The 26,036-nt window shown below is 47.7% G+C and overlaps 1 protein-coding gene and 1 long non-coding RNA gene across 2 annotated transcripts in view; both read left to right on the top strand.

Moving 5' to 3' along the window:
* Positions 1-1,222: 1,222 nt before the first annotated feature.
* Positions 1,223-13,353, top strand: LOC125986657 (neurexophilin-1-like). Its single transcript, XM_049750446.2, is given in 3 exon segments — positions 1,223-1,835; positions 11,562-12,272; positions 12,274-13,353. Coding segments are annotated over 3 exon segments (816 nt in total). The 5' UTR covers positions 1,223-1,781; the 3' UTR covers positions 12,325-13,353.
* A 5-nt stretch (positions 13,354-13,358) lies between these two features.
* LOC125986667 (uncharacterized) overlaps positions 13,359-26,036 on the top strand; it is a 39,102-nt gene continuing 26,424 nt past the window's right edge. The window contains exons 1-2 of the long non-coding RNA XR_007487736.1: positions 13,359-14,597; positions 17,994-18,113. This is a non-coding gene — a long non-coding RNA (uncharacterized lncRNA). The remainder of the gene's footprint in view (positions 14,598-17,993; positions 18,114-26,036) is intronic.

Here is a 26,036-nt window from a genome sequence, read left to right as displayed (position 1 = left end):
AAGCCTAGTTTGACGGATGCCGAGCGACGCTTGACACAGCAGCTGCTTGGGCCTCAGCCAGTCAGCCAGCCAGCCAGCCAGCCAGCCACTGAGCGCCTTGCCTGAGGGCCCGCGGCAACATCTGCCCTCACAATTGGAGCCGAGCCGGCGGAAGGTTTCCGTGCCAGCTCGGCGGACACTAACTCTGCAATCATCCGCTTTCTTTGTGCTCTCGGTCTTGTCTCCTTTTGGAGCCCAAAAGCACGCCATTAGGAAGTGCCTACACTGTCATTTCCGAGCCCGCCCGCCCGCCTGCCCGCTAATGAATGGCCACTGTAAAAAAAATCAGCAAATTGCTCTGGCAAAAGAGGAAGCCAAGCAGGTGTTTGAACCAAGACGTGTCAGTTCTTTCTTTTTTTCTGTGCGTGTTGATTGGCCAGCCGCAGCTGCAGGCCTATTGCTTCTTGTAAATGGGCCCTTAGTATACGACAACTCACTTCTTCAAACTTGCTACCAATGCATTTGGAGGATCAGGCCCTGAAATGTAGCTTTATATTGTGGTGCCACAATGGAAGTACGAACGCACGCAGGCAGGCAAGCCAGCCAGCCCTGGTGATTTATCCTCCCTTGTTCAGTCTCTCCGTGTCACGCTGGGCCCGCCGTGAAGGCTATCTGGACCATTCAGCGCAGGTTCCCATCAGCCAGGCTGGCTGAGTTATGGCCAAAATACAAGAAGAGCACTCCAGTGCTGTAGCAGCAAGGCTGGCTGGCTGGCTGGCTGTGAGGATTTATGAAAGTCTTTTCTTCGCTGTCGTGTGACAAAAAGGATGCTATCTATCCCCAACCTAGAGACACGCACTCGGCAAGAGTGCAAACTTGACTCTGCTCACAAGGTGGGCAGATGAATGGGGCAGCGGCAGCGGCAGCAAAGGTGCTCTTTCCGCACCATGCAGTGAAAAGTAACACATCAGAAATAGTCCAGCAAACATGTACTGCTGTCTTCCCGTTCCTCGTGTATTGTGTGTATTGATCACACAATGTGTCCCCCTCAAATAGTGATCGATTGAATAACTTGAGGATCATTTTTTCCCTTGTAAAAGTCAACTCTTAGTGTGAGTTAAAAATGTTCGAAGAAAGCAGTATTGGACTTTGAGCAAACTATTTGCGTTTGCCTGCCCCCATGCACAGCACTCGAGGGAGCGAGCGAGCGAGCGACCCCCATGCATCTCCTTTTGAGTGAGCACCCCTCTGATTGTGCTGAAGGCAGCCAGCCGCGCGCCCAACCTGCGCACACGCGCGCTATAAAGGGGAACGCTCCCTTGTGTCACTTTCACATCAGCGGCAGCTGCTCAACTATGAGCGCAACTCTTGGATTAACGCTCACAAGTACGTAACTGTTTGTAGCGCCAATCTTTTCTTTTTTTTTTCTTTTTTTTTCTTTGCCCTTCCTTCCTTCCTGCCTGCCTTTCTTCTTGCCTTCCTTCCTGCCATTCTTCTTGCCTTCCTTCCTGCCTTTCTTCCTGCCTTTCTTTCTTCCTTCCTTCCCTCCTTCCTTCCTCCCTTCCTTCCTTTCTTCCTTCCTTCAACTTAGTGGGTCCGTCAGCGGCTGGCTCCTTTTTGCTTCCTCCCCTCCTCTTCCAGCAAGCCTGCGGTCATGGCTTGCGCCGCCCGGCTGTTTGACAACTTGAGCGCGCAGTGAGGTAGACGCACCTGGGTGGATTGATGCTCCTACCATAGAGTCGGTCGCACGTAGCATCCGAAGGAAATTTGAGTGAGCGAGCGAGCGAGCAGCTGGAGGGAGGATGCAGGGGACGTGTTGGTGCGCCGTGTTCCTCCTCGTGCCTGTACTAAACCTGGTAAGTTGGACGAAGAGACCAAACGTTCATCGATTTGATGGAACATTTCATGTCATGTCGCTATGCATGGGCAGCGGGAGGGACTTTTGGAGTGGCTCATTCGTCTCAGTGCGCACTCGCAAAAGTCCCACGCTTTCTCCAAACTAACATTTAGCTTTATATTAGCTTCATGAACTACATCGGAACAAAAAGTTGTTCTTCTCTATTTTAATTTGATGCTATTTTGCATTTACTTTGTAAAATGCACTTCAATAATTCGCTAGCGTTCAATCCAAAGCGGAAGAGTAATAAAATGTAAAACGTGTTTCTGTGAGGACAACCTTCCTTCCTTCCTGTCTGTCTGTCTGTCTGTCTGTCACAGCGTCTCACTTAATGTCGCTTCTCTTTGCATTAATAGACAGAGGACACTCGAGAGCATATTAGACAGGAATCCAACTTTTAGTACTGTTTGTATTTTATTTATTTATTTTTTGAACTTGATAAATGGTGACAGAAACCCCAGTTTCTATTTGGTGGAGTGCAAAGCTCCTGTTGGTAACTTAACGCACATAAATAGGCTTCACACAATTGCTAATCAATCCATTTCAAAGTGCATTTTACTTCCTGTGAATTGTTTTGCTGTGCTTTTACAAATTAAGAAAATACATCTCTTTTTATTTCTTGATTTGAACAAATTGTTCAAGTTGTGTTTTTTTTTTTAATCCACGCAAAACGATGCACTCTGGACTGGTGTGTATTTTTCAATCGACGAAAACCGTCTTCAAATAATCGACAACAAATGTCAATACAATCTATTACTGTGTCCACTTTTCCACACATGCGTCGTATATTTCCACATTAAAGCGCACGTTCGTCGATATCAAGTATTCGTCCATTTCATGTCCTAATGTGCTTTCTTAGGTCAATGTTCATGGATAGAGGAACAAGAGTTTAGATTGACTTTGGGTCACGCCTCATATCCAGGCATTCCAGACCAAAAAAAAAAAAAAAAAAAAAAAAAATGAAATAATCAAAAAAGAATCCTCAGTACTATTCACCCCGAAACGAAAGTAGTAGTTCAAAATGGACTCTTGTACAAACGAACGAACGAACGAACGCACGCACGTAAAGGGAGCCTATTGTGCTGCGCGGCGGTAACAAGCTGCCTTATCCGCAGCAGCAAGGATTAATCCTGAACTTTGATGCTTTTACTTGGTGTTAAAGACACTTAAGCCTCTTGTCTGCTGAGATACGTGTCTTGACCTGGATAAGAGCTCAGGCCCAGGTAGGCAGTCGAGCGCGCGCGCGAGCGAGCGAGCGAGCAGTCTATCAAACGGAGCGGTGCATGGGCTCACTCGCTCGCTCGCTCGCTCGCTCACTCACCTACGGGTTCAGCATTCAATTAACGGAGGTGGCTCGGAAGGGGGCTCTTTATTCGCGGAGAGCAAAATCCCGTCTGGCGTTGCTCCATCAGAACAAAATAAGAGCACTTGTGATCCTATTTTCTATTGTTTGATAGCATTGTCATGGTATAAACGCCATCAAGCTTTTTTCTCCCATCAGAGAGTGAAAACATTTGAATGTCTTCATGATGAAGGCACCATGAAGTCTTTCTTTACATTTATTCAAACAGAAGCCCATACTTTTGTCATTCTTTTTCTAAATGTGCCTGCCCGTCAGGACCACAAATATACGCACTGTATCAATAAACATGGAAGACTTGATAGCTTACCATCTGTCATCCAGATGAGGAAGAATAAAGTCAAGCAGGAAGGGCTCTTTGTTTGCCGCCACCCGCTGCAGTGCTATCTGCCGGGGGGGCATCGGTGATGGAAGCTACATTAAATTGTTATTATCAAACGCAGCAAATGTAGCCTGCTGAGCAGAGCCAAGCAGCCAGAGCGGGGGGGGTCGCGCAGACTTGTAAAGCACCGTCAACCCCGCACCACCACCACCACCACCACCACCCTCACCCTCACCCTCTTCTTTTTTTTTTTTAGCATTATCAACATGTCAATTGAACCATTTTCATGGGCTCAGGTGTTGTCTCGCTTCAAACATGCTACAAATGCAGGCTACAAGCACGAAGCTGAGTTGGTGTTTTCTTCTTAAGCATATTTTGCGCCTGGTGTTAGTTTGCTTGAAGGTGCCGCACAAATAGCTCTTTCATGTAGCAAGCGTTTCCTTGCTTGATCTTTTAAAGCCAACTCAATGAAGTGAGTTTCCAGTCTTCACGTAAGTCGCCGTCCATAGTTTTGGAATGAATGCGCTGGAAGGAAGGAAGGAAGGCAAACAGGCAGAGGGAGCAATTGGTAAGCCGGATTTGCACCAAGTGTGAGGCACGTGTGACATTTGTCAAGTTTCCCACCGCTGTGAGCAGAAGGAACGGGATTGCCTCGTGCTGTTTGTCTCCAGCCGTCCAGATCCGTTTGACAAAATCCACTAACCGATACACGTGATTTGGATGTTTTCACTGAGAAAAGACAGAAAGAAAGAAAGAAAGAAAGAAAGACAAAATAACATTAAGCGCTAATGAAAAGCAAAAACCCCCTTGACGGAAGTAATAATGCATGAATGCTAATGACAAAATAATCAGCGAGTGTGTTCCCATTCCGCACATCACATGATCTGACAAATGTTTTAGCTTAGCTAAATCAACTGCCATGCCACCAAAGAAGCCTCCATGTTAATTATTAGCATGGATGTGCGATTCGTCACTGAGGTACAGAAGCTTTTTGAACCAAATGCTGCTTTTTGAACCAAATGCTGCTTTTTGAACCAAATGCTGCCTTTTCCCTTTGCATAATCTCTAGTAATCATTTGGAATTGACACATCAAGGTGACTCGGGCTTGTTGTGTTGGGTGCTTTTCACGGCCGGCGTGAAGCGTAACCTGCGTGATCTGCTGGCTGAGATGTGAGCGCTGCCTCCCTCCCTCCCTCCCTCCCTAGCATCCATCTCCCCAGGGGCCTTGGCATCCACTCGCAAACAGCCAAAAACAACATTTGACCTTGGTGGCTGCCTATTAAGTCAATGATAATGGTAGCCTACCTACTGTGGAGGAAGGAAGGAAGCAAGGCAGCAAGGCAGCAAGGAATGAAAGAATGGGCACACTAAGCTCCTGGCTTGTTTTTTCTCTCTCAATATTTCACATCCAGATGAGAGAAAAATGTGGCAGAGATTTGGATCTGTGGAATGGAGAGGGAGGCATCTCCTCCCAAATGTAAGTCACGCCAAGTGTTTGTGTGCTGTGTGCAGCAGCGGGATGATTAATGACGCTAGCCTCTACTCCCTCATCCGTTTTCCGCTGGAGATTGTGTTCACAGTTCAGAGGTCAGAGATGGAGCTTGCCGCCGTCCGTCCAAGGCCATTTCAAAATCTCAGGCAACCTATGGCCCAGTTCCAGAGGCTCCAGAAATGCTTCCCTCCAATTGGGCACCTTGATAGCGGCACGATGGTGTCTCTGAAGGCGGGCGGGCGGGCGGGCGGGAAATGCTCAGCTAGCCCATTTCGCCCTGCGATATAGTTTGACTTTGTGGATGAATCATTTCAGTCGTTTAGCTCAAATTCCTGAAATTGCTTTTGGTGGGTGACGTAGGTAGCAGTAATACCACGGCAGCGCTTGCGCCCGGCCGGCTAGGCTACACAAGCAAAGATGACATACTCATCTGTAGAAATGGGAGCAAAAGATGGTGGCTGAGGTCCACAAAGGACCATGATGGTTCCTTTAATCACTTGTCTTCCCCCGCTAAACTTGCAAGTGTGCTTGAACACACACACACACACACACGGAGGGAGCGAGCACCTAATTGCTCCCCATCATCCATACAAGCGTCATAACGTGAAGACGTGAAAATGGAACAAGCTTGTTTTGTCGAAAACACAAAGCACAGAGAGCGAGAGACCTTCGATAGTGTCCGGACATGATCCATGCAGTGAACTTCAATTGATCATTGGCCGTGCGGCTTTTGAGTAGCAACCTTTGACTGTCTGCTATGCTCGTGTCGTGGAATTCATCCACTTATGCGCGTGCACCTAATATTATGGCAATGTTGGCAATTCGTGTGTATTTTGAATCGAATCAGCGACAATAAAGGTGATACTGATCAAAGCTCATTCCCTACCTGTCGAGAATCCCAAGAGCGGCTTAAAAACCTAAATGCAATTCTATTTTATGATGGCTAAATTCCTCACTCCCTCCCTCCCTCCCAGGCGCTTGATAAGAAATACAATATGGCTGGCTGTGTTTCCTTGCTTAGCGATCAATAAATTAGAGTGCAGATGGCTGTGCCCTCCCCCTTTTTGATTGACTCGACCAATTGGAGTCCTTATCACTTTCCCATTGTTGGGTGGGGATGAAGGGAGGGAGGGAGGGAGGGAGGGAGGAAGGAAGGAAGGAAGGAAGGAAGGAAGGAAGGACCGCGAAAGCACATTCCAAGGAATGGACATGCCGTAAGAAGAAGTGCAATTCATCTTTCATTCCGCTCATACATTGATCAAAACAATTGCGGGTGAAAGGAGTACTTCCTTACAGGTAGTCAAGTGTCTCACCCTTCATTTGTCCTGTCACTTTGATGGATTTGCTCCCTTTTCTTCTTCTTCTTCTTCTTCTTCTTCTTCTTCATGCAGCTGAGGTTAAAGCTCAGCTCAGCTCAGCTCAGCTCAGCTCAGCTCAGGGTCACGATTGTAAACATTAGCAACTCGGCCGTCGGGAAGTGCTTTCTTTCTATGCACTCGGAGCCATCAAATAAGTGCAGCCAGATTTGAGAACACATGACGTATTCCACGATATGGCGTAGCGTGCCTTTATCATGCTTTTCCACTTGGCTTTTCTGCCGTGGTGAAAGTTAATGGCATCCATTTGACTCGTAGTAAATACTGTGTTTCATAGTTGGAGATTAGAATGTTTCCACGTCAATTTCCACTCAAAACATCTGGCGTGCTTTCAAATCCATCTTCTAATGTTAATGTCGCTCCGACTCTTTTCTAGAATTCAAACTCAAATGAATCACCCCAAATGCTATTCAATTGATCAAGTCATCCTCAAGCAACTCGCCGTCGCATCGACGTGATTTCCAAATTAGAATGGCAGCTAATTACTCCTCAAAAGAAAACACTGGCCAGTAGTGGCAAATCCTAGAATGCAATTCTTTTTCGAATCCATCTCAAATAGGTTTTAGTAGCAAGACAATTAGCCTGTGCCTGCCTGCATGTGTGTGTGTGTGTGTGTGTGTGCGTGTGTGTGTGTGCGTGCGTACGTCTGTGTGTGCGTGTGTGTGTGTGCGTGCGTACGTCTCAGGCTGCAGCTGTTCTCACAGATGTGCAAAATGCTCTCGTACAACAGGCTGCCATATTTAAAGCAAGCTCAACTGACATCAAGTGGGATGAGTTGTGGATGTGTCACGGTTTAATGAAAGCACCAGAAATGGCCATATGTGGTAGAAAGCCAGGCAGGTGTGGTGTGTGTGTGTGTGTGTGTGTGTGTGTGTGTGTGTGTGTGTGTGTGTGTGTGCGTGCGTGTGTGTGTGTGTGTGTGTGTGTGTGTGTGTGTGTGCAACATTTGGGCTTGCTTTTCTTACAAGTAGCATAGTATCTTTGCACATGGCTGTTTTTTTTTGGGCTTCCAAAAGCTCCTCAGCCGCCCGCTTCCTCCCTGGCATCTGTGAGCACGTCAGTCACGATGGATCGCTGTTATATAGCATCAAGCCGAGAGAGAGAACAATAAAGACTTGTAAGTGGACATTATTCTTCCAAAAGCACCATCATTCAGCCAGATAAAAGACAAGGTCTCGACACAGGCAAAGTCGACCTGTATAGCTTTTGTTTGGATAGCGGCGCTCTTTTCTTTGGAGCCTGACAAATTGGAGCTTGCTCGCTCGCTCGCTCGCTCGCTCGCTCTTGTAAATGACCTTTACAACAAAGGGCAGACAATGAGACGGCAGATACTGTAGCTTTACATTCCAAATAATCACCTGCCTGCCTGCCTGCCTGCCTGCCTGCCTGCCTGCCTGCCTGCCTGCCTGCCCGCCTGCCCGCCTGGCTGGCTGGGCTTGAATCTCTCTTTGCATTTCCATAGAGCCTGCATTGATAAGATACACACACAAAAAGTGATTGACTCTTACAATTGAAGATTCGTAAAGTGTCTATGATAGCAATGTATTGACTTGATGGAGTCTGGAATGTCATGTTCATCTGTGGTCAATACCATTTCAATCTATTATTTGCAATCTTGTATTTGTGGGCTGGGCATGTGTTAGTTCAATTTGAAAGCGCCGTTCTTTGTCATTCAGATTGCCGATGCTCGGTAACTCATGTGTAACAATGCGTGTCCCCCCCCCCCCCCCCCCCCCCCCCCCCCGCCATCCTGAAAGGATGGCTGGCTGACCCCTATTGGATCAAATGTTGACAACGTGGCACGCTCGGAGGCGCTGAAGTGATCCGATAGGAAAGGAAAGGGCCAATTAGGCCTCGGGTAACGGATAACGGCTCGCATTTATCGGCCGCTCTGCTTTGATGAGGCGGCGAGAGAAAGACAGACGGCCTATCAAATCCGGAGTGAGGCGGGCAGTCACTTAACAGCTTTGGCCCTGGGGCGGGCTTCAGACAGGCAGCACGAGCCTTTGATTTTCCCATTAGCCGTTAGGTGGGACCGCAGGATCCTAAAGCTACCTGACTTGTGATGAGCGCTGTGTGTTCAGCCTTATCCCACGCATGGCTCCAGATAAGGGCTAATCTCCAGCGAGCTGCTGTCCATTTACAAGCAAGCGTATCCACAATCTACATTAGCGTCAGGTGCCGGGGGGGGGGGGGGGATCTGGCGGGGTCTGGCAGGGTCTGGCGGGGCCTGGCGGGGCCTGGCGGGGCCCGCCGGGCCCGGCTGGGCCTGCGGCGCCTGGTATCCCAGTATCCCCTCATCCTGACAGAAGCTGCTCTGAGATGCAGGTGAGCAATTGATTGACTTGATCGGAATGAATAATGACTTCCCGCACGCCGCAAAAGTCGCCCGTGGCTGCCAATTTGGAAGCAGCTGGCGTCGATTGAATTTGTAAGCATACAGCTAAGTAAAAAGCCACCCACCCACCAACCTATTGCTCACCACTGTGGGAATACTTTTACAATGATCATTTTAAACATGTCACTGTGTTCGATGGAAGGCAGATATCTTGAAAAAAAGAACATTAAAAAAGGAAAACAGCATCGTCAATCAACATTGCCTGAATCCAAAGAAAGGATTGGAAATAATACAGACACAAAATAACCAAGACTTTATCTCTTCTCCATTCATTGAATATTTAGCACATCAAGACATCGTATATAATGAGTCGTGATTTGCTATTCTCTGGAGATGAGAGGAAAGAGTGAAATTGCATTAAACGGCTTTCTATTTTCACAGTGACTCATTTAATGCGATTTGTGCAAGTAATCGTCCTCAATTTTGTACCCATCAAGGTGGCTGCTTAAAAGCATTTGAGTGCTGAAGGTAGAGTGGGAGGGAGGGAGGGAGGGAGGGAGGGAGGGAGGGAGGGAGGAAGGCAGGAAGGAAGGGAGGGAGGGAGGGAGGGAGGGAGGGAGGGAGGGAGGAAGGCAGGAAGGAAGGAAGGAAGGAAGGGAGGGAGGGAGGGAGGGAGGAAGGAAGGAAGGAAGGAAGGAAGGAAGGAAGGAAGCAAGGAAGGAAGGAAGCAAGGAAGGAAGGAAGCAAGGAAGCAAGGAAGCAAGGAAGCAAGGAAGCAAGGAAGCAAGGACGCAAGGAAGGACGCAAGGAAGGAAGGAAGGAAGGAAGGAAGGAAGGAAGCAAGGAAGCAAGGAAGGAAGCAAGGAAGCAAGGAAGGAAGCAAGGAAGCAAGGAAGCAAGGAAGGAAGGAGAAGCTGCTCTGTTGGCCCATTTTTTTGCAAAAATCTCATTAAGCGTGACAGTGCAGATTAGTTGAACGAAAGGAACGGGAGCAAAGTGGGAGTGAATGGAGTCGCAAAGGGGCTGCGAGCGGGCTTTGGCATTGTTTGCAATCATTTAGCTGCTCTTCAAACAGCTCAGGGGCAGCTTAGAGCAGCTGATCACAATATCAGAGGATATGAGGCAAAGACGAGTCTCCGCTTTCAACTGGCTTCCCGGATTTGGACCATCTGCAGGTTTTGCAGCGTTAGGCCTCCGGTACTCGCTCCGCTTGGAATTCCAGCTGTCACAAACAATTCTTTCTCAAATAGATCATCATATTGATTATCCCAGGGATCAATCGGCCAATGGCCCGTCGTGGGGACTGGCTTCTGTCTTTATTTTTACTAGAGTATAATTTCAATATTGATTTTCGAGGGCGCTGGTCACGAGTGCCTCTCCGTTAATCACAGCTCCGGTGGATGGGAGGACTTGGTTCAAAAAAGAAAGGAGAAAGAAAGAAAGAAAGAAAGAAAGAAAGAAAGAAAGAAAGAAAGAAAGAAAGAAAGAAAGAAAGAAAGAAAGAAAGAAAGAAAGAAAGAAAGAAAAACAGCCCCACCATCATCAACTCTGCCTCGTTGACTTGTTACGGGGAAGGGGATCAAATGCCCATCTGGCATCCGTTTAAGCAGGTGACCGATGATCCGCTATGTGCAGTGCCAGCCACTATGTGCTAATTGCTGCTAATGACTCGCTTGGCAGCCTTACAGCGTGAACATGACTTTGCGTGGACATTGCAGAAGAAGACAACCTTGTCAAATGCTTTGTTGATGTGCTAAAGTGATTTGGGATGACAGCAAAAGTGAGTGGATGGATATGTGTATAAGCAAGAAAGCAAGAAAGCAGGAAAGCAGGAAAGAAAAAGAAAGAAAGAAAGAACAGCATGGCGCTTAAATTGCTTGCTTCATAAAGGGCCAATTCTTCTTCAAAATTGCATGACTTCACATCAAGAAACATTTGTCACCGAGCAATGACTGTCTCCCGGAGACGCTCGCTACCACTTGATGTATTGGAACGTAGGCTGCAGCATCCAATCGTTTTCGCTTGTCCTCATTAGGCTTGCAGGTAACCCCAACCTATTTCAGGCCAGAGATTGTGCAATGGTTGCCACTGACTCCGAGACATTGCCTATGAAATCAACACTATTTGGCCCCTTTATTTCCGTATTAATGGTTGCCACGGACTCCAAGGGTGTTGTCCGTTTGCATGGACTGTGTTGTTTGACATATCCTCAGCGATCTGTATGCGCCAGTGAATGAGTGAGGCTGGCAGCAGATGTAGCATTCCCCCAGGTGAGTGCATTGCAGATGGCAAATTAAGAAAGGTAGCGAGCAGCTGCTCGTCAGCCCACGCAACTTGCGGTCTGTCTGGCTGCCTGGCTGCCTGGCTGACTGGCTGCCTGGCTGCCTGCCTGCCTGCCTGCCTGCCTGCCTGCCTGCCTGCCTGCCTGCCTGCCTGCCTGCCTGCCTGCCTGCCTGCCTGCCTGCCTGTCTGTCTGTCTGTCTGTCTGTCTGTCTGTCTGTGTGCAAGGAGCAGATCAAGGGCTGCAAAACGGGACTATCGCCCGCCTGCCCGCCCATCTATTCTTTCTCCCAATCATTTTGGCACACACATTCTGTATTGTGACGATGGCCTGGGCTGGCCAGCCCTTACTTTCCCTGTACGGATCCTAAGGGCAAGCCGTAAATTGCACAAAGCTCATCAAGACTCAGCCAGTCAGTGGCGTTCTTCTCCTCTTTATCTTTGATGGGGCACTTTAGCGTGGCTCTCTCCCCCGCCCAATATTAACCCCGCTCTCGTTTTCTTTCTCTCCATCAGATTCCGAGCGTCCGCTCGTCGAGTTCCGGGACGGTCAAGTCCGGGAGCCCCAAATGGACTCTCAAGCGCGTGTGGACAGAAAGCGGCAAGGACGCGTCCATAAGCAGGCTGCTGCTCCAGACTCTGCACGGCAAAGAGAACGAGACGGCGCTGGACCTGCGTTACGACACCCCGGAGCCTTATTCGGAACAGGATCTGTGGGAGTGGTTGAGGAACTCCACCGAGCCGCAGGACTCGCGGCGGCCCCGGGCCAAACGGCGGCCCATGGTCAAGACGGGCAAGTTTAAAAAAATGTTTGGCTGGGGGGACTTCCACTCCAATATCAAGACGGTCAAACTCAACCTGCTGATCACGGGTAAGATCGTGGATCACGGCAACGGCACGTTCAGCGTCTACTTCCGCCACAACTCCACGGGGCAGGGCAACGTGTCGGTCAGTTTAGTCCCTCCGACCAAGATCGTGGAGTTGGACGTGGCGGCGGCGCAGCAGTCGGTCATAGACGCCAAGGACTCCAAGTCCTTCAACTGCCGCATCGAGTACGAGAAGGTGGAGAAGGGCGCCAAGAACACGCTGTGCAACTTTGACCCGTCCAAGACGTGCTACCAGGAGCAAACCCAGAGCCACGTCTCCTGGCTCTGCTCCAAACCTTTCAAAGTCATTTGCATCTTCATCGCCTTCTATAGCACCGACTACAAATTGGTCCAGAAAGTGTTGTCCCGACTACAACTACCATAGTGACACTCCCTATTTTCCATCCGGCTGACCGCGACGACAAAAATATGGTTGAGCGAGACACCGAGGAATGTGTGTCAAACCCCTCGCCGTTGGAATATGTAGATATCAGGGCTTGACGGATGGATGGATGGATGGATGGATGGATGGATGGATGGATGGATGGATGGATGGATGGATGGATGGATGGATGGATGGATGGATGGATGGATGGATGGATGGATGGATGGGTGGATGGGTGGATGGGTGGATGGATGGATGGATGGATGGATGGATGGATGGATGGATGGATGGATGGATGGATGGATGGATGGATGGATGGATGGATGGATGGATGGATGGATGGATGGATGGATGGATGGATGGATGGGTGGACTGACTGACTGACTGACTGACTGACTGACTGACTGACTGACACAAAAGTAGGTATATATATATATATATATGTGTGCATAATCCAATGAGGTCTAATATACAATACTGTAATATTTTAGAGCACTGTTAGATGATATTTTGCTTGAATTGATTTGTTTTTGTTCAGACAACTTTGCTATCAATATATCATAGATTTATGATTTCAATAAAGCAGGTATAAAGACAACACCTGTAAAAACAAAGATGATTATTGCAGTTGAATATGCTGACGTGTGTTTAGTGTGTGAGGTGGCGGTCTGAGTAAGGCTGAAATGGCTTTGAGCAGAAGCGCTCCGTCCGCTAGCTGGTGGTAACATTTCAATGTGGAACACGAGCGAGCGAGCGAGCGCTCCTCAGTCGCCTCCGGAAGGCCGCTACTAAGAGATTCTCTCTCTGTCTCTCTCTCTCTCTCTCTCTCTCTCTCTGTCTCTCTCTCTCTCTGTCTCTCTCTCTCTCTGTGTCTCTCGCTCTCTCTCACTCTGGCTCTCAGCTAAGGTTGGGGACTGGCGTGATACACAACCCACGTTGTAGAAATGTCATGTATTGAATTCTACGTATATCTTATTGCCTACTTTGTATGAATGGTTTGTATTGTAAATGTTTTTTTTGGGTTGTTTTTCTTTCCTCCTGCTGCTTCTGTAGATGCATTCTGGCTTAGTCCACTACACCTACGACGCTTGTTGAAAGAAAAGAATGTCGCTGCGGCCCTAGATGTGATTGTAGCGCTAACAGCAATCCTGTACACAAGCTAAATACTACAGGCTGCCCACACCCTGTACACCACACGTATTGGTTAGGATTGTCTTTATTTATTGGCAGAAAACTTTGGAAATGTACATATGAATAAAAATAGAGTACATTTTATTGTCTGACTGAGTTGTGTTGGGAGCCAGTGCACGCAAAGCATTGCCAGCGGCGGGCAGAGCGGCCAGAGCGGGCAGAGCGGGCAGAGCGGGCCACCCACCACAGCCTGACTTGTTGTGATCTGGCTGGCAGCATGCCCAATAGAACACATTTGCTACCAAGCAAGCAAGCATCCTAGAAAGTTGAACGACGAGGCAAACTTGGGTTTTTTTTGTTTTTTTTTCTTTTCAATCCCACAGAGATGCGAGTCTGATAGCGTCTGTTCGGGGACGTCACAGCGGCACCTGCTACGGAATCCTCCGACTCAGCAGTGGGTTTAAAACGGATTAGAGCCACTGGGGGCCGCCGGCCGCCGTCAGGCAGGCGGGCAGGCGGGAAATCCGCCGCCGCCGCCGCCTTTAGCCGGCTGCCAACTAATTAAAGCGGATGGCGAGTTTGCGCTCCACAGGTGCTGTCGTAGCCCTCGTCGCTGGTTAAAGGGCCGGCCGCCTCCAAAAATTGACCGTCAACAGGTCATGGCTACAGATGTGTGCATTCATCTGAACTCCCCACCACGAAAAGAACTAATGAACATGATGCCATTAATTCCATGATCTGACATCAACATTATTAGTATTATCCAAACAACTGATCAACATGATATTTCTTGTTTTCAGGTATCTGAATCATTATCAAAACAAGCGATGAACGTGATATCTCTTGTTTTCAGGTATGTAAATCATTAAGTGTGACTTCATGTGACTGGTAGGCGTGTCACCCACCCAGGTGTGTCCCATTCAAATCCTAAACAGCTTGAGGCAGCTTGCTTGTGTTCTGTAGAAACAACACTTTTAGCTTGTTTTTGGAGTACCCCCACCACCACCATCACCAACCACCACCACCACCACCACCAAAGAAAAGGTGCAAAAGTGCTGATTGTGAAGAGCAAGGAAAACAAGCAAGTGCGAAGCAAAGGGCTGGCTGAATTCCAAAGCTTCTTGAAAGAGTCTCCTCGTGATCCCCATCAAACAAGCTCATCTGTCTGAGGTAGGTAAGGTCATGTCTTGGCTTGCTTGGCTTCTTCTGAATAGTCAGTCACCCGACGTAGCGCGTGGCGGCAGGTGCAAAACCAGCTCAAAAGTGGACAGCAACAATTGAAAGACGAAGCGGTCTGCTTGGAGATACCGCCGGCAAAACACCAAAATGAGCTCAGGCCGGCCGACCGGCCGGCCGAGGGAGAAGCAGTGGGAAAGTCGGTCTTTACTTCTGACCTCAATATTTGGAGTCGCAAATTGTCAGACCGCGGTGCATACGTAGAACCTCAGGTTTTCCAAAGTAACCTTTAGACCGCGGTGCATACGTAGAAACCTCAGGTTTTCCAAAGTAACCTTTAACCGCTATTTCCATATTGTGTTGCTTTTGAAATGGACGAGACGTTCAAAGCCCTGTGCGTGCGTGCAGTGACAAGTTGGACGCGTTCCCGTTTCTTGCACTTGATTGTCTGCCTGGCTGCCTGGCCGCCTGGCTGCCTGGCTGCCTGCCCGCCTGCCTGCCTGCCTGCCTGCCTGCCTGCCTGCCCGCCTGCCTGCCCGCTTGTATTTATATATATTTTGGAGAATTTTCTTTGTTTTTGTTTTTACCACCACATGAAGGAATATTATGCATACGGCGCTATTTTGCTGATAATAAATAATTGAATGAGCAGCAGCAGTTTTATGTGAGTAACAGATAAGGCTTCATAATGAGGTTCCATCCAAATGAATGGACGACGCAGCATTTATTGCACATCAAATTGAAGCGCGCGCCAGCAGCTTCCTGAAAACGAAGAAATAACCGCGTCCTGGCGACGACCGCGCAGGCTGACTTGAAAAACGGGCAAGGCATCGACCTTTGACCTGTCTCTGTACGTATATTATTCCCATGCTGCAATTTCACGGTGTATTTGGTTTCCATGCAGTGGAAGCCTGCCTCCTGCATCTGCAAAAACGGGAGGATGACATGGATGCAGCGCGCTTGTGGACGGATGCCCATTAGTTCCTCACAGTAAAATGGCCAAAAGAGGTAGTACCTTAATGATTGGGTTGTTGTTTTTTTTTTTAATCTGGCCACCACTCCATTATTTTGTCCAGTTCAAATGAGAGCCGCAGCCGACTTTAACAATAAAGGAGATTATAGCAGCGGTGTTCATTCTTGATCAAATAATTCATCCGTTAATACATTTGTGGTTTCATGCAAATGTAATGCCTTAACTTGCCAGCCCAATTAAAAATACAATTACAAATATAATTAGAAGCATAAGGTGATACCAGAGAGGGAGGATTTTTCCCAAGGAGTCCTACAACCCATTTTAACATACATAACAAAAAGTGTGGCTTGATTATTATTAACAATCCATTATACTATACATATACTTTTATTTCTGAATTAGTTTTGACATTTTTTGGGTCAAATAAGAAGCCGAGTGTTTTGAAGCTAATGACTGGCGACGAAAAAGACACGCACTGTGGCATCAAAACAATGCGTTCCAGAGCCACATGAACGAATGCATGTTTGCCGGTGCCGGACCAGCCCTGCCCGGAGCGGCCCTGCCCGGCCCTGCCCCCCTGCCCTGCCCTGCCCTGCCCTGCCCTGCCCTGCCCGGCCCTGCCCTGCCCTGCCCTGCCCTGCCCTGCCCAGCCCAGCCCAGCCTGGCCCGGCCTAGCCCAACCCGACCTGGCCCGGCCCGACCCGACCCAGCCCAGCCTAACCTAATCCACGCTTTGTCCCGGAACAGAATTTCAGCTTTAATCAAAATCAGAATTGGAAAAGACCCAGCCGGCGTGCCTTTGGGATATTTTTCCATTAAGCATTTTGACACATGACTGACTGTAGGGGATTATTGGTTTTTGAAGAACTATTAACAGCTCGACATTAGCATTTTAATACAGTTCTCCTCGACATACTAATGCATTTACTTCTCAGCTTTGTTGCCAACTCACTCCTGCAGCGATTCAAACCAACAGCAATAAGCCCTGAGCTTAATTATTTTTAATTGTCATGGAATATGACTTTTATTAATCACTTTTAAATCGCAAGCCAATGCAACTGGACTCTTACTTACTCTATGACCGCAGGTGGAGACTACGGAAAAAGTTGTTGATTTTTTTTTCCCCCTTGAACTTCTTTTTTGTTTCCAAAGTGCAGCAGACGAGCGAACGAACGAACGCATTAAACATCCATTTCGGCAAAAAGCTTGAATTAAGCATTCGAGAAAGATGAATGAAATAATAAGTCCAAATTGTGTGTGGCCAACCTGTCTGCCCTCGCGGGATTGCTTGGTGAAACGTTTCCAGGACATTGTCTGATTGAGGTCCCTAAAGGTCTCTTGAGCTTCCGTCACTTGCATGGTTAGTTATTCCGTTGCTTGCCATGTCCACGCGGTACCATGCCGTTTTTCTCTTTCTTTTGTTTCACATTTAGTTTGTCATTTCTCACTCACTCACTTTGGTCTATGATATGATTGTTTCTGCAGCCTCGGAAGGAAGCGAGGAAGGCAGGATTGCAGGAAGGCAGGAAGGAAGGAGTGGATATTTTCTATTGGCCCTGTCAAACCTTGTTGATGAAGTCCATGGCTCCAACAGACTTTTCTTTCCTTTTCCAATGCTGTGATGGGAGAATATGGGCTAAGAGTGCGGTGCGGTGCGGCGGGCAAGCGCATTCCAAAAGCAGCACGATTGAGCGCTCCAAATTGCCGTGAGGGTTATTGGAATCGAATGCTCGTTTGGGCGGTGAGCGGTCGAGGGTCTGCTGTGCCCGCCCACTGCGCCTGGTGACCATGCAGCGGCTGGCTCAGATCACGGATGAATGATAGACAGATCGATAGCTAGATGGATATAAACAGTTGTATCTTTGTACTCTTTGGCTTGTTTTTGCATGATGAATGAATTAGAGGCAATCATTGGAAAGCAGCGGGTAGGGAGTGTGGCTGACAAGGGTAAAAGAGCTTTTTGGCTTTCTCCAGCCAGCCAGCCAGCCACACTTGAGGGTTTCAATAACAGGATTAATGTGGCCCCCGGTGCCGCTGTTCCAGCTGGAATGGGATCAATGGGAAAAAAAGGCAAAAGCCTTTAAAAGGATTATAGATTAGCAATTAGATGTCTTTTTGACTGCGCACAGTATTCGTAGTACTTTCAGGTGGATTTCCTGCCGCTGTGGTTTCGTCGTCTTCCTTTTGCATCCAGACATTGTCCGCTTCGATCGCTTACTTCAGTGGCCATTTCTGTTACATATGTCTACTGAATATACAAGTCATTGGTCACAATGAAGTTTTTATTTTGATTGTAGTCCACTGCTACAATCAAATACTACGTGTTATTGTAAGCTGGCTTCATTCATATCAAGAAGAAATTGAAATGATTGTACATTTCGACTGTGTACCTAACCATGGATTTTCTGCTTCATTAGGTGTTCCCCGCAAAAAGAAAATATGGAATATCCTTCCAGAAGTGACCTGTGAAATGCTTCACTGTAAGCTGCGTGCGAGTGAGCGAGCGAGCGAGCGAGCGAGCGTCTCTGCCATCCACGGTAAGCTGAGCGTCCGAGGTGACTTTGCAGGGTCATTGGGGAATGATCTGGATGCAAGAAGTGACATTTCGCTAGTTTCACCGGCATCCAAAACACTGTTTTCCCCCAAAAATCCATTGGCGAAAAAGGCAAAATCCAATTTTATGTACAGCTAAAGTTGCTATTAGCAAAAATAGCACTTTTGCAAAACAATTGTTGGACATCAAAGGAGAAGAAATTTAAAATGGATCACTCTCTCACTCTCTCTCTCTCTCTCTCTCTCTCTCTCGCTCTCTCTCGCTCTCTCTCGCTCTCTCTCGCTCTCTCGCTCTCTCACTCTCTCTCTCGCTCTCTCTCGCTCTCTCGCTCTCTCACTCTCTCACTCTCTCTCTCTCTCTCTCTCTCTCTCTCTCTCTCTCTCTCTCTCTCTCTCTCTCTCTCTCTCTCTCTCTCTCTCTCTCGCTCTCCTCTCTCTCTCCTCTCTCTCTCTCTCTCTCGCTCTCTCTCTCTCTGTTCATGGGTTTTGCTGAGGTCTCAGGGGAATCAATAGGTTAAGGTCAAAGCCCGTAATATATCAAGTAGCGTGGCCAACAAAAAGGAGTTGATCCACTTTCATGTATTCAATGGTTGCTTCTTTTGATATGAAAGGATTGCAAAAGGAAAACCATTGTTGCCATATGGGCGCAAGGCAAAGAGGTGCTATGGGCTTATCATGAATGCAATCTTTATCAGTCAGACACAATTTGGTGGCGAGTCAATGGCGCTCCATGAGAGCAAAGCGATAGTTATCAAAAGGACAATTCATATCCACTCGGCTCGGCTCGGCTCGTCTCTGCTCTTGCTGGCTGGCTGGCTGGCTGGCTGGCTGGCGTGTTCTTGGCTCCATTTGAATTGGCTGCTGACTGATTTGCTCACACGTATTCGGGATCAATCAATTCATTGGATTGCATGAGATACTTTTTGTCAATGTTGTATTATATTGTTGTACGTTTGGATTATATCGTTCACTCGTTGAGGGGGGAAAAAAATAGGCTTTTGCAACTGTTGTGCAACCTGGAAAGAAAGCTTGTGATTAGAATTTCATTGGAATGGTCACTAAGATTGAGATGGATGAAATCTGCTTGTCATAAAGAGGAGCAAAACTGCTTGTGACAGAGTAATGAATCCAGGATTCCCATTCTGATGAGATTTTGCCCATTGGAATTGTATTTTTAATGCTGCTTGGATTTTGACCCACATTGAGTGGCCTGCCTGCCCCCGTCCCACCCCGCCCCGCCCTGTCCCACCCCACCCTGCCCCGCCCTGCCCCGCATGCCCGCCCGCCCGCCCGCCCGCCCGCCGCAGTCAATATTGTAGTTGTGACCAGCTCCGAGTCTGCGTAATGGCTTCTGTCACAGCAGAGCAAAGTGAAAGCATGAAGAATTTCCGCCAGAGTCGTCATTCGAATGGTGTGGCCTTTTATTCTTGGGCCTGTCACCTGTAATTAATGTCAGACGGAAAGTCAAGTCTAACTGACACCGACTTTAACTCCATACATAATAGGCTGTGGGATCATTCTCGCAAGTGGGGCTCTTCATATTCACATTGGACACGACAATGAATGCAGCAGTCTCCCTCGATCCTCCAAGTCGAGCACCTATCTCGGCTCATCGTTTTATCCCTGATGGTTTCCCAAGTCGGCAAACCAAAGCTTGCCGATGCCATTTGATTTGTTTTCCTCCAAATAATATTTTCCAAAGCTCTGTAAGCGAACGGATGCAAGTGAAATAACCTAGCCTAGCCTAGTGGATGTCAGTTGTGGTGCTTCTTAAGGGTGGGCCTTGCTTTTTCCCTTTCCTAGTCTAATGATACACCAAATGGTTCCACCTTGCCACAAGGAAATGATGAGACATTTGAATTGGCCTTGCCTGTTACTACCCAAACAGTTCTGTTTGTGATGTTGATTCAGTTCCAGCAGAATGATTGTTATTGATGCTGGTTGGGGCTTTGAATCCCTTTCAATCATCCCTCCCTCCCTCCCTCCCTCCCTCCCTCCCTCCCTCCCTCCCTCCCTCCCTCCCTCCCTCCCTCGCATGCCAGTCAAGCACATAATGAATAACTACGGCAGAGTGGCGTGCCTTGACTTGTGGCAAGGTGCAACTGCAGCTGCTGCTGCCCGCAGACTTGATAAATCATCATCAGCAGCAGCATCCTCCTCCTCCTCCTCCTCCTCATCACACATTTTGGTGCACCAAAAGGCTTTGAACAAACGCTCCCCTTTGGAACTGAGCTCAATGAGGAGCTCCACCTAGCTTCACATACATCCACCAAGTCCACGTTCAAACCGGACTTTCTCGCTAGTGTTTCGATTTAGACGCATCCTGCCTGTTTGCTGTGCAGAAGGCTGCCCGCACAAACAAACGGCCACTACTGCTTGCTTTCAGCCCACCGGAATGAGAAGTGAAGCGAAGCAAGAATGACAAGTGTCTTCAAACGTATACGTGCTTAGAAGTGGCGCAAATCAAGAAGATGCAATCGCGCATCATTGATCACAAATGAGACCTGCAATCAAATTCTTTCACTGCTCTCCATAGTCCTAATCATAAAAGAAAAAAGAATCAGCCAACTCTGCCAGTTGTTTTAGACCGAATGGATTCCTCTCAATGGAATACCTGAAACAAAGTGGATGCTGCTGCTTGGCAAAATGCAAAGAGGCGACACCTATAGTAAGTAGCTGCGCAGCATTTGCCAGGTTTCTAGCCAAGAAATGTGCATCGTTCTTTCATTAGGCGCACGCTGGAGGGAGGGAGGGAGGCAAATTGGGCCGAACTAATTACAATTTAAACGAAAGCATAATTGGACATTTTGCGCTTGTCATACGATGAGAGACAGATGGCTATGTAATTACATTACAAGTCTGACATCACTGCGCTGAATTACACGGCAACTCCCCGTGCCCTTCATGGAGCGAGCGCTGCAGCAGAAAAGTGGCCTAAATTCAAAAACAATTTGCCCGTGATTTCCGTCATCAGTCACGCTTGACACCGGGATACAAATCAGGATAAATGGCCACGCTTATCAACATCCTGTTAATTGCGTTTCAAGCTAACGCGGCGGCAAGATTCGACCAAAAAATGCAACGCTATGCATTTCTCGAAGCAATTCCTTTGCGGCAGGCAGCATTGTTCAATCCACGCCTAGCGTACAGCAACTACGTACGTACGACGTCCATCGAGCGCATTCAATGACAATCGGGCCTCTTCAAGATTCAAGAGTTTTTTATTCGCCATGTTTGAGCGTGCCAAACAAGGAATTTGACTTGCGTGATGCCCCGCGCATTTTCCTCAAAATCCTCAACTCGCTTGTCAGGAACGGTTGACTATTCCAATCTCCTCCGCGTCGGTATGAATTTAGGTGAATCCGAAAATCCCATCGCTAACTAAATGAAAGTGCTAAGCCCCAAACTTCAATTCAACTTTGAGCTCATCCTTTGGCAAACATGAGTGGATTTGCTTTTAATAGCTTCCTTCAATCCCTCTGATGTGATTTCACTCACAGCAGCGCAGGTCAATCAATGATCAAATCATTTTTGGGGTCCAAAAAAAAAAACCCAAAGCAAACTGATCATGTCATCCAGAAATGTTTGCAAATTCCCCGTCACAGCTTGTGAAGAGGGGATGAATAGTCCAAATTGTCATTTGGAATTACATTGTATACAAATCGGCTTAGTCGTTGTTTAGACGGATTGAACAACAATGGTGTTAAAATGCAACTCCGGGCGGCAAGGGGGGGGGGGGGGGGGCCTCAGCACTTGCACCCAGGCAGGCAGGAGGGAGGAATCTGTTGGAAGTGGAATCGAAGATTGAAACGTGTACACAGAATAACACAGACAAAAGGGCTTCCAATAAAGCCGGGCGTAATTACAGCCACGCTTAAGCTTGCCGCACAGGCTTAAGCTTTTCAGTACGAATATTACAAGCTTGCAAGTCAAAAGCTAAAGCGTGATCATTCTTTGACCCAGTCCATGTTCCCAGAATATATTCATTTCATCGGTCATAAGAAACAGCTCGGCACGTCTACCGCTTTAACAAACAATCATTCTATGCATATACGTACGCGCATTTCTTTCAAAAGGATGTTGGACGTAGGCAAATTGTAATTGTACGCTTTCGTTTTTTCATGCCCGCTTACGCCGAGCGCATAAAGAGAAACACGTCTTCAAAAGTCCATAGGTGGTTCAATTCATGTCGGAGCGCCGCATTTATTTGATGACTTTGTAGCTTAATGGGTTACACAGAGGAAATAAAGAACACTGAAGCGGCGTCCAATTAAAGGGAAAAGTTGGAGTCATCAGGCAGGCTTTTGTATCTAATGATCGAAATTTCACCCCATGTAGATGAAACACATCAGCATCTTGACAACATTTTGGTTCCGCGTCATTAATCTGCACGAGCTTCCTGAGTCTGAAAACAAAATGGAATTAATTAGGAAGATGCAGGAAACCCAGTTGAGGAATTAATAAAATAGCATTGCTTCTTAATGGACACAAAACAAACCATGCCATTATTCTTTAAAAGGCCACTTGGCTGGCTGGCGGGCTGGCTGGCTGGCTGGATGGGTGGATGGGTGGATGGCCGGATGGCCGGATGGCCGGATGGCCGGATGGATGGCTGGCTGCTTTCTGACTCAATTCCAATCAATGTAGGCCCAATGCTGCTCACTACCTCTCTGAAATGAGCTTTGAATGAGAAAATAGAATTAGGAATTAGTACATTTTGACACGTTTGGGAAAGACCAATCTTGAGTTTGAAAAGCAAAGTGTCAGTGTATGAACATGCTTCAAATTTTAGCCAAGGAATCTGCTCTTTTTCTGCCTTGTACCAGGAAATGTAGCAAAATAAGGCCGCTGATGGCCTCTTGGATACCTTTGGTGATTGGAAGGAAGGGCAAAGCAAACCTCCGTCTGGATAGTCTGAAAAAATGGGGCCTCCAGTCGCTGGACAATAGCAGACGTCTGCATTAAAGAGAAGTCCTTTGCTGTGATTCTTCTGACGGCAGCCAACAACGCGCACGCGCACGCGCACACTTAAAGCCCAGCTCGCATATTTGCACCTCAGGATAAAGATAATGCTCCTAATCTCCGACTCGCCGAGAGATCGCGCTCGTACGGCATCCCCAAATACGCCACGTCCGTTTGACATGTCGTCATTGAAGGCCAACGGGGACGTGTAAGAAAGCGCTCCCGTTGCCACCAATCTTGGTGTCGCTGCTGACTTGCGCACAGCCACGGGGGTGGGTGACCCGGGTCAAGCGGAGGACGGAGTCCAAGGGGTCCGGCCTTACCCGAGGACACCGAGGGAGGCCTTCCTCTCTCTAATCTACTCTGTGGGGAGAAGGGAAAAAAAAAAAAAAAGAAGAATTGCAGAGCTCAATTTAAGACCTAACCCATGAAATTAACACCTCCAGCTCTCTTTTCTGATACCAAGAGTGATTTCACACAAGTAGTATAGCAGGCTCGTGAAAACTTTTTGAAGTCAGAGACACCCTTGAATTTATTTTGGGACTCACTTTATGTGCGTCCTTCTCTTCCGCATGCAAGTTCAATACAGAAGAAGTGCGCTGGGCTGACTTGCTTGCGTACGTACGGAGTATTTCAAATGAGGAAAGCCAAGGAAGAAATGGAACAGGTCACCTACTTACTCTTGGATTCAAGCTGCTTGTGTCACTCCGCCGCAGCTTCTTTGTCTTGTCGTTTGCTTTGAAACATACGTACGTCGCTGGCCGTAAACGCTTTCACGGACCATTTGAACGAGCCACGTTGAGACCAAGAGTTGCGTGGCTCACCGCGCCTGACCCGTTCAACCAAAACAATATCTCGAGAGCAATTCAGAGTAAAAAAGGAAGCGCGCGAAAAGAAACGAAAAGACCCCGTAGCGGCGAGCACGGCAACGTTGACGTGACGCCGCCGCCGCCGCCATGGTGAATGGATCCCTCCCTGGTCGGTCTGGCTGATTGCTTAATTAGGAGCGGCAAAGGAGAAGGCTGAGGACTAAATAAAGAGCTGCAATCGTCAATACGGACGGAGCGCTCATTGATGAAGCAATCAAAGGTTCATCAAATGGCACCTTTCAAAGCGCCTCTGGTGTGAGGCCAAGCGATGGCTGATTATGGTGCCAATTGCAACACAATTTCAATTATCCATCCATCCATCCATCCATCCATCCATCCACGCACGCACGCACGCTCAACTTAAGATGTTGCAAAAGGCCACTCGCTGCAATCAGGTTAACTGATTGGCGCTTTTTAACCAGGCTCGTCAAACGCTGTCTTCAAACGCTCAAGCTTTTCTTTTGCCCCTTCTTTAAGTTCTCTTGTAAAGCGCAAGACGGTAATTTCATTAGAGGAGACCTTCCACAAAGGCGAAGCCATTTAGTATCTTGCAACTCAGTACTATATGATGGAAGTGGAGCGTGCTAGAAAATCAAATGTTTGGAGTCTGTTCCCTTCATCCACTTGTTTGATTTTTGGAGGGGGAAAAGCAGATCGCAAAAGGGACGTCTTTGGAATGCAACCTTTCGGCCTTTAAGAAAAGAATGGGAAAAGTCGGGTCGGCGCTACAGATATGAATCGTTCCATCATTCCAACGAAAATGTCCGCAGAAGCCTCTAGCACTAGTCACAGACGTTGACGGGGTCGGGATGCTTTCTTTTACAAATTTGTATGGATTGGGGGTCTTTGGGACGTGGCCCTTTCCAAGAGAAGCATTTCTTTGCCTGGATGTTTGGCATCCGCTGGCTTTTGTGCCCCCCCCCCCGGCTCACTACGTAGGGTGCCCCCCCCCCACAGCCTCACTACACACCCATTTGCAAAGTGAATGTATTGCGCTGTACAGCGTGGGCAAGTTGCTGACTGCCTACTGCAAACGTCAATGTGAATCCTTGTTTTTCCTCTGCTGGCTGGCTGGCTGCTGGCTGGGAGAAAACAAAAAGAAAAAAAATACTCATTCCGTTTGAGATTGTACGATGAGAGCGGACTTGGAAAAATAGCTGAAGCGTTGCTTGGCAAGTTAATGTATGCTAATTTGCTAGCAGAGTAAGCATTAGGAATTAGACTTAATCTAATCACGCTTCATTTATTTATTGTAATTAGATTCACTTGCACCTCATGTGGTGTTTTCCACCTTCTCATCTTTTCAGTGTGCCTTCACAATTCACTCCATCTTGGGCTCATTTATTAGTATATTTGCCGTCTTGGACCAGACCAGCTGCTTGACTTGAATCAAGACATGCGATACAATAAAAATGAGACGTGAGTGAGGCAGTGAGTGAGTGAGGGAGGCAGTGAGTGAGTGAGGGAGGCAGTGAGTGAGTGAGGCAGTGAGTGAGTGACATTGTGCATTTGACCCTCTAATCCCACAAGTGCTTACAAGTCTGAAACGTTGACCCGAGTGACATGCGCTGGTGGGGAGAGACAAAAAATGTCCAAGCCTCGTCTGGCTTTCCAGCACTACACCAGCATTGATCTAAGATTCTATGAATAGATGGACTGAAGTTCCCCAATGGGATTAAGTATCTATCCATCCAGTCATCACTTTGCATTCCGTACGAACTTTGCACAGCTGGTGGAAGTCTTCATGAAATTGCCGAAAAGAATAGAAGGCTATACGTACGCACTACATCAATGCAAATATTAGGCCAATGGATTGATGATTGTATTTGGCTGCCAACGAAGGTACGGACGGCGGGTGCTTTGAGTTAGTCTGTTTCTGGTTTCCTCTCAAGCCTTTACCAGAGTGGTTTCGGTGAGAAGGTCCGTTTTGATTTCGGAACAATATGGGCCTGTTTCTTCCTCTAGTCTAGTGCATGCTTGTTTGTATTTATTGGGTCAGGTAAAGAGTTCCACATTTGCCCACATTCTTTGCCTCCCCCAATGTCATCAGAGGTGCTGTGACATTGTAAGCAATAG

The sequence above is a fragment of the Syngnathus scovelli genome, chromosome 19, assembly GCF_024217435.2.
Source record: "Syngnathus scovelli strain Florida chromosome 19, RoL_Ssco_1.2, whole genome shotgun sequence".
Taxonomy (NCBI): Eukaryota; Metazoa; Chordata; class Actinopteri; order Syngnathiformes; family Syngnathidae; genus Syngnathus; species Syngnathus scovelli.
Note: the sequence above shows the minus strand (reverse complement) of the source record. Positions and strands in the feature narration are given on the sequence as shown.